General features: G+C 43.4%; 1 protein-coding gene across 2 annotated transcripts; it reads right to left on the bottom strand.

Moving 5' to 3' along the window:
* Positions 1–1,185: 1,185 nt before the first annotated feature.
* RPL21 (ribosomal protein L21) lies at positions 1,186–5,662 on the bottom strand. Of its 2 annotated transcripts, none has more exons than XM_081859564.1 (6): positions 5,590–5,662; positions 4,333–4,411; positions 3,594–3,655; positions 2,488–2,600; positions 1,973–2,123; positions 1,186–1,314 (listed from the first exon to the last, which is right to left on the bottom strand). In XM_081859564.1, exons 2-6 carry the CDS (start codon positions 4,397–4,399, stop codon positions 1,225–1,227), a joined length of 483 nt encoding a protein of 160 aa, XP_081715690.1. In that variant the 5' UTR covers positions 4,400–4,411; positions 5,590–5,662; the 3' UTR covers positions 1,186–1,224. The 2 variants fall into 2 exon arrangements, with proteins under 2 accessions (XP_081715690.1, XP_081715691.1); XM_081859565.1 differs by lacking the exon at positions 5,590–5,662 and adding an exon at positions 5,534–5,569.
* Positions 5,663–9,168: the final 3,506 nt, after the last annotated feature.

The raw sequence follows: 9,168 nt of genomic DNA, 5'->3' as shown, positions 1-9,168 counted from the left end.
GGAAGGGAAATAAGGGATGCTGTCATCCCTTATCCTGAGACAATAAAGGACAAAAAACTTCATTGGAGACTGGATTCCTTTTGAAGAGGCTACTCAGTTCAGCAACTTCAGCCCAACTGTAGTTGAATCACCAAGTGATTAAACTGGGCTATGTTGGTGTATTTTTGGAACATCACTCCTGTAGCTACAGAAAGCATAATTGTACTAAGCCATCAAGGACAAGAGGAAAGCACAATCAATGTAATGAACAGCACTTAATTTATAAGAACAAAGGGTGTTATTTTTTAGAGTCTGCTAGATGTCAAACTCTCAATTCACACATGTGATCTACATGCCATTTTCCCACACACACAGCCACAGAATGGGCGACTGGAACGTGCTCAACTTTTCCAAAATGGATTTTGTTGACCAAAGTTTGTAAAGATATAGCTTGGCATAGATAACAGAGATAAATAACCCTTACTGATCAAAAGCTGGACTCCCATCTGCATGTACCCTTTATAGACTGAAAAAACACTTGGTTTCTGCTTCATCCCATTAGTGCAAGAGAATAGGTTGATTTCATTAGCCAAATGGTAAGTTGCGTATAGACACACACACACACACACACACACACACACACACAGGCAACAACCATTTTGTGTGCATTTAACTGATGTGCAACCACAGACGTATGGGTCCTTTTGGACCCAAAAGAGGGCAGAAAGGGGGCGGAACAGGTCAAGCTCATACATGCTCCACCGATGTGTGCAGGGGGCCAGGAATGGAACCCACACACAAAACGGTCATTGCATAGATGATAGATAGATAGATATAGATATATCTCACATACCAGATTGGCACACCTAGAACTCTGCTCAAGTTACTAAATTTTATAACCCAAACCAATTCTTTGAGAGACTATGCTAATCAGCTCTAACTAATAAGTATTATTTATGTATTTTTAAACATCCAGCTCACTTAGCTGGAATTAAATCAACAACATACCCACAAGTAAGAATTTTGGGCCAATTTATAGTGCATTGGGGATTGGACAGCCCTTAGGGGCGAGAAAGAACTTTGCTACCTTTAAGTGATCATTTCTGCCTATAATTTAACTCAACACTCTATTCATGCCAAATAGTTCTTGTCTTTTTACAAGAGCACAGTGCTTGTTAAGAATAATTTGACCACACCAACACAAACTTAGGTCCTCAACATGGTATTTTATTTTGTTTACATACACTATGCCATAAACTCATATGGAATTGGTTCCAGCAGCTCTGGCTCCTTGCCATTGTTTCTCACAAAGTGGGCTTCTCTTGGAGGAGCAGGCTAGAAGACAGAAAAAGAAATTTAAACATAAATACAAGTTACAATAGCATTCTTTAGTCCAGGTGCCATCTGTTGGACTTTCCTTGTTTTTACTGCAGCACTATGTCCCTAGAACACAAAAAATCTACAGCAAAAAACTACAACACTTTAGACTTGAGAAAGCATGGCACCTCGTCTCGCAACATGGCAACTGATAATTCTATGCATGAATCATTTTATAATTTATTAAATATATTTTCCCTTAGAAAGTTTGCTGTATCACTTGAGAATAGGATGAGTCACACAGTAGCATTTTTTTAAAACAAGCCAACAGCAGCTTTCTTCCCCCCGCCCCCCATAATATGCACAAAGATTACCTACTAGCACTGAAAATAACTTTATAAAAATAATACCAAGGCTAAATGCATTTGAAACATACTTGGATTATGCAGAACCCCCCCCCACTAGTGTTTATGACTAAACTTCCTTCTAATCTGAAAAATGTGTTAATGGAATTAATTACCTGACGTTTTTCTCTTGTCAGAAAATTAATTGCTTCCTGACATCTTAGTCATAGAATGTTAAAGCCACTTAGGCTCTTCCTCTCCACTTCCGCCAACCCACCCCCCCTTGTTTGCAGACAAAGTACATATACTTTGTTCACATCTCAATACATTACCTGGCGTTTTAGTTCAAACCAAATTCCCTTTTCCTTTCCTTCTTTTTTCTTTCTTTCATTTTCTTTCACACGCTGCAAGAAGCTGTCTCTGCTCTTTGAGTGCTTAATATGCTCAATTCGCACATTAATTCTCTTGGCCAGAATCTTGCCCCTAGACACAGAACACAACCCTGTTAGATTTAGCAGCTTTTCCTGTGGGTTTTTTAAAAAAACAAGTAGGACTAACAGCTGAGCCCAAGTCAGTACACATGGTTACCATGCTGGTTTCAGACCACAGGCAACTCTTGATTGCTGTAGGAACATGTAAGCTTTCAGATTTTGAAGAACTTTTCAATATGTTTCCTTTGACAGGATCCAAGCCAATTAAGTATTAACTGGTTGGGTTTTAAAAGGATATTGTCTCTGCCCCACCTGAATGGCCAATGGAGACAACAAATGTCTAACTGGCAAAGTGAATGGGGAGAAAGGAATCCATCAATGCAATTAAAGCTCCAAACCATTTTAATAGCACTTACTTAACTTTCTTGTTCACAATAATGCCCACAGCATGCTGGGTAATGTTGTATACCCTTCCTGTCTTGCCATGGTAACATTTGTGGGGCATGCCTTTCTGAATTGTGCCCATGCCCTGTTAATAAAAGACAGACAGAAAATATTACCATAGCTTATCTAACAAAAAAATGCCAAAGATATATTGAACTAAAGCAGTTGCAATCATAACATTAGCAAAATTTCCCAAAAGCTTCCAATCAGAAAGAACATGTTTAAAAATATATATTTGTCCCAAAGTCCTCCAATGTCAGGTTCCCAAGCTTTAACTAGACTAAGCATCTGTCTAATAAATAAACTATGAAGTAAGCTACTATGTTTTGGATTATACAGTGGGTAATATCTAGCAAGTCAGAATAGTCCCATTGCAATCAATTGCAATTGCAAAACTCAGAATAGTCCCATTGCAATCAATGCACTAGATTTCAATTGGTATACTCTGCGAATGGAATAGCATTGTATATCAAGCAATGTTTACCATTTGAAATAAAATTCTAGAGCAAAGTACTGGGTCTTCCAGTTGCTCACTTATCCTGTTGCAGGAAATCAGATCATGCAGCAGTCATATCCAGACTGATGAATGGTTTTGCCAATACACGCATGGTTGCCACAATTATCCTTACACATTAACGCTATCTTAAAATATTCAATCAAATAAAATTAAATCTGAAGAACTGGACATCTCTGGTTTGCTTTCAGTGCCGGTGAAATGATTTGCTCACTTTGCTATTACAAAAGCAATCATAAGAGACAATCATCATCAAGCTCCAGAGTGTTATGAAATAAAATTTTCAAGGAAAGTTCTGTATCAGCAATAGTGTGATATACTGAAGAGGGCAACCTTCTGGCAAATTAATACTCCTCTGTGTATTTTCCAAATTACATTGTAAGATGAAATGCAAATGTGAGCATAGTTCAAATCCCAGCATTTAATACTCTAGGGCAGGGCAAGCAAAACAATATTTGTTATTCTGTTAGATTGTATTTAATTTGAATTCTGTTTTAGAAGGATAATGAGAGAACTACAGTATTAGATTTAGCATTAGAGCAGCATTTTAAAATTTAAAAATACCTTTATGTCAACAATATCACCCTTCTTATAGATGCGCATGTAGGTAGCGAGAGGGACCACACCTATGAAAAAATGTAATAATAATCAATCATATTTTTACTTAAGTTAGTTGGTTGAGAGTGTATATTATAGGCACCTTCAAATAACTAATGTGCTGATACCTAAGGGATGGAGCAAGCTTGTTTTCTCTTGCTCTGAAAGATAGTACCTGAACCAATGGATTCAAGTTACAAGAAAGGAGTTTCAAACTAAACATCAGAAAGAACATTCTGACAGTAAGAGCTGTTTGACAATGGAGTGGACTCCCTTGGGAAGGTGGTGGACTCTCCTTCCTTGTAAGATTTTAAGCAGAGGTTGGACTAGTTGACCCTTGGGATCTCTTCCAACTCTATGAAATGTATTAAAAGTATTAAAATTGACTCACAACATTCAGGCTATATAAGTAAAATAAGCTACACATAGAAGCAATTCCTCTTCCCAAAGCCCCTCTATTAGTGCTGCTTTCTGAGCTTTCTAGCCTGCATTCACAGATTTCTAGCAGTGTATATGTAAAGACATTTTTCAATAAATTAAAGATGCGTAAGTCTCAGCCGATACTGATAGCATATGGACTATGGGATGTGAAGGTTCACCTGACCTTGGTGGTCACATCAGTTTACTGAAATAACCCTTATTCCTGGATCAACTAGAGGCAACAAACCCACTGACCAACTAAACTAGCTGAACAAATATTCCCTACCATGTTTGCGAAAGGGTCTTGAGAACATGTAACGTGTCCCCCTCCTCTTCCCCTTGGTGTTGGTCATCTTGACGGTTTACTGAAAGAGAAAATACAATTGGATCAAAAATTAACAGAAAATAAAATTAAAACATGCACAATGGTAGCTTTCCCCCAAAGCAAATAACAATGAGGGGAGGGGGCATATGTCAAGATTGTCAGGCGGGAGGGATTATATACCCCTCACACTACAAAACTGCAGAAAAGCCCTTGCCTAGCATTAAACATGTTTAGCATCATGTCTCATTCAAGCCTGAATATCTCGTCAGAATAATTACCTGTGCAACATCTTGAAATCCATATACATGCACTTTACACCCAGATATCTACACCCACGTTTGCTTGCATGTGAATACACACAATATCCTCCAAAACACTTCCAAGTTCATTTGCACATGCATAGTTAAGCCATAGGTTTAGTCTCTGCTACCTCCAGTATAAAAAGGACCAGGAGTTGAGGCGGTACAAAAGATCTCCCTGCCCAAGCCTCTGGAAAAGCCACTGACGCCCAAAAGCAGGCAAATTGGGGAGGGGGGGGGAGAGAATCTCCATAAAGCAGCCTTTCTCAACCTGTGAGTCCCCAGATGTTGAACTACAACTCCCATCACCCCTAGCTAGCAAGGCCAGAGCTCAGGGATGATGGGAGTTGTAGTCCAACATCATCTGGGGACCCACAGGTTGAGAACTGCTGCAAGGAACGTTTCCAAGAGCGACTATACACCCTAGTGACATCTAGACCTTTTGAGGCTTCCCAGCCCTGCCACTCGAGGTCCTGCCTTAACTGGAGAAGCCAGGGACGGGAGCCTGGGGCCTTCTGCATGCAAGGCATGCGCTCGGCCCACTTCTGGACGAGGAGGAGAAAGCAGGAGGCGGCGGCCATCGCAAACCTCCACGTGCGCTTGGATCGCACCCGTTGCTTCCGTTTCCTCCCAGGCCAGTGCACCCCACTAGCGCCGCTCCCGGGTCCGAGTCCCGCCGCCGCCGCCGCCCTCTCCCACACAGCCAACCTTCCCCCTCTTCCCATCCCTCCCGAAGGCCAGGCCGCCCTCGGCGAAACGGCTCTCGCTCCCTCGCCCCCCCTACTTCCAAGCGCCGCCCGGCGCAGTTCCCCTCTCCCGTTTCCCCGCCGCCGGCCCATTTCGCGCCAAAGCCCCTCACGGACCCCCCACAAGCGGCCCCCCAGGAGTGGAAGAGGAGCAGCCGAGCTCCGCCGTGTACCTGTAAGATGGCGTCCGAGGCCGAAAGGAAAGAAGGCGGGGCTTCCTGCGCTCTCCGATCCTTCCTGCCCGCGTGCAGGGGCCCTCCGGGATGTAGGGCTGTCCCGCAGAAACGCCCGAGTGTATGCGACGTCGAGTGCTGGCGTGGAAAATTAATATGTATAGGAAGCGAGACGGATGCTGGGGAGAAAGCAGCCGAGCATGGAATAAACACCTGTCTTCCGTAGTACTGTGAACGGATGCAGGCAGTTGTCGTAGACGCTCTTTCCAGGAGGCCCTTGCAAGTCAAAAGGGAGCCCGGGACCGAGGAGCTGACCCCGCCCACACAGGCGGTAGGCAGCGCGTGCGGCTGGCTGCCGTCACGTGGTCCCAGGGAGCCGGTGGAATGGAGTCATGTGCCGCTGTGAATAGCACCATCTACGTAATAAATGAATGTTGCAAGCAGCGGATAGGCCGTGTTGGACATTTTATTTTTCTTATGGAGGAACAACTGCGATGGAGGGCAGGTTTTTGGCCCACTGTAAGCGATCTCAAGTGCTGCATCCTCCCGGCACTAATTTCGAAAGAATGAATGGCACGTAAGAGAAAGTTCTAGAGCTGTTGTGGACAACAGCTAAGCTTGCTCCTTGCAGCTGATCGGCTCAACCATTAAGGATCAGTTCTAATCAGGTTCACATACACACCTCCCGCCTTCATTTCTACTGCTTCAACACCTCACACAATGGGGAATACCTAAGATGCAATAATGGCCACTGCCAATTTCAAATGTTTTAAGACTTTGGAGAGTCCCTGAGTAAATGCTAATTAGTCAGTTGGATACATGTTGAACGATGCACTGTGTGAAAAAGTACATTTTTATTTGCCCTGAATCTTCCACCATTCAGCTTCATTGGATGGTGCCGAGTTCTAATATTATGAGGTAGGAAAGATTCTCTGCACCTTTTATTTATACAAGGAGCCCTGGAGGCCCATCAAATGGGAGACAAGTGCAAAATGCATTACCAACATTTTGACGTACAGTGGTACCTCTGGTTACAGATTCCGCTAACCCAGAAATAGTACCTTGGGTTAAGAACTTTGCTTCAGGATGAGAACAGAAATCGTGCGGTGGTGGCAGTGGGAAGGCCCATTAGCTAAAGTGGTACCTCAGGTTAAGAACAGTTTCAGGTTAAGAACAGACCTCCAGAATGAATTAAGTTCTTAACCTGAGGTACCACTGTACTACCATCTTACACAGTGGCTTTAAACTGCATCAGGCCATGTTATGGAGAGATGCATGAGCAGTATGACAACCAGGAGCTCTTCCTCTTCTAGATAGCCACAATAATAACTGTTTCAAAAGGAATGAATTTGTGCTTAAGCTTGCCTTTCGCTTCTCCCTCCCTCCCTCATGTCTCTTTAGAATGTGAACCCGAGGGCAGGGACCATCTTAGAACTGATTTTTGTAAGGCTCTCAGGGAGACTTTTAACCAAAGAGTGGTATTTAAATGCTGTAAATAATTAATAAAAAACAGCACAAAAGGAAAGGGGATGGGGGGGAGGGAAAAGCAATATTGGGGTATTTTAATATTTGTTGCTTCAAACAGAGCAAGATGCAGCAGTAAAAAAAAAAGCTAATGCTATTCTAGGCTACATGTAGTGTCCAGATCAAGGGAAGTAATAGTACCATTCTATTCTGCCTTAGTTAGACCACACTTGGAATACTGTGTCCAATTCTGGGCACCACAATTTAAGAAGGATGTGACAAGCTGGAACATGTGCAGAGGAGGGCAATCAAGATGATCAGTGGTCTGGAAACTAAGCTTTATGAGGAGCGATTGAAGGCGCTGGGTATGTTTAGCCTGGAAAAGAGGAAACTGAGAGGACATGGATATGATAGCCATCTTCATATAGCTTAAGGTCTGTCACATGGATGAGGGAGCATGCTTGTTTTCTCGTGCTCTGGAGGGTAGGACTTGAACCAATGCCTTCAAATTGCAAGAAAGGAGATTGTGACTAAACATTCGGAAAAAACTTTATTACAAAGCTGTTCAGCAGTGGTAAAGACTCTCATGAGAGGTGGTGGAGCCTCCTTCCTTGGAGATTTTTAAAGAGAGGTTGGATGGCGATTTGTCATGGATTCTTTAGCTGAGATTCCTGCATTGCAGGGGGTTGGGCTAGATGACCCTTGGAGTCCCTTCCAACTCTTAAGATTCTATGATTATAAGATCATTTACCCCTGCTGCCATTTCAAGCTGCATTTGTCCTGTGCTGTTCACATCAGAGAAAGGATCGGGCTGTATTCCATGTACATGACTTCTTTGGTTTTCCACCGCTGTAAACACACACCCTAGAACTGCGCACGCACAACAGCTGGCTCATACGTTCACATTCCCACTTACTCCACATCCAAATTTCTAGTTGGATTAAAGCTGATTTGAGGTGAGAAATGCATCAAACACCGACATTTGTGAAGAAACTATGGTTAACAACATGTGAATGCAGCTTCAAAAACTTGTGGTGGTAACACATTGACTGCAGTTATTGGTAATGTGGACATACCATTTTGCACAGTTTCTTGGCAATTTAATTATTGGCATGACCAGTGGAAATATTTCAAGGAGTTATGAAAGCTGCTGGTCTTTTAGCAGCACAGCACTGATGGAGATAAATCCCATTTTTCTCTCCTTCTATAACTGGATGGAATGACTTGCTGTGACCTTTGAGGAAGGAACATAACAGAGATGCTTTTTCAGCACAGCAGTCCCATCTCTTTCCCTCTCCTATAGCCTGATGGGACGCCTGAAGATGCAACTGATCATGACTTTATGTGTCTGATGCAGTGGAGTGTGTCCCAAAAGCTTATTCTATAATTAATTCCAATCTTTAAGGTGGTGTAGTGTGCACGTGGGGAGGGTCGTGGTGGTCGGCGGCTACTATTTCTGCAGCAGCGTCCCTGCAGCATCCCTCTCTCCGGGGTCCTAGAGCCGCCAAACCAACATGAAAAGAGAGCTTTAAAAGCCAAGCATTTAGGGAACCTGAAAACACCAGGCGCTTCCATTCCAAGAGAACTGTGTTGCATTTACTGGAATGTCACGGAAAACGCAACCTAATGAATATATTGGAGCTCTCCCAAACCGTTTGCCCATGTTATGAGCGCATAAAACGGTATATATCTAGATGAAAGGCAACCCACAGGGATCTGCAATAATCGCTGCAATGTATCCTTAATTATTACTGTATAATTATAAACTTACTGTACAACCTTCGAAGCTTGCATAATCTTAGAAAGGGTGTGGCCGCTGGAGCGGGGTGGGGAGCATGGCTGCAACTATCTCATTACGCTACGGTTGCTCCCGCTGCAGAAACACTTAACATACCTACTACTGTACTACCCTCTCTTGTTTCGTGCTCTCAGGAGCCTAAAACACACAACGCATCACCTGCGCGCGTGTACGAGAGAAAGACGCGTATTAACCACGAACAGCAAGAGCGGGGGGGGGGGAACCACCCCAAAATAAAAACTATTCGTCGTCTAGCGCTAGGACCTCGGGGAGCCACGGAGAGGCAGCCGGCGTGCTCTCGCGCTGATCAGGGAAAG

Source organism: Podarcis erhardii, assembly GCF_964252035.2.
Source record: "Podarcis erhardii genome assembly, chromosome: 4".
NCBI lineage: Eukaryota > Metazoa > Chordata > Lepidosauria > Squamata > Lacertidae > Podarcis > Podarcis erhardii.
This window is presented reverse-complemented; position numbering and strand designations above follow the sequence as displayed.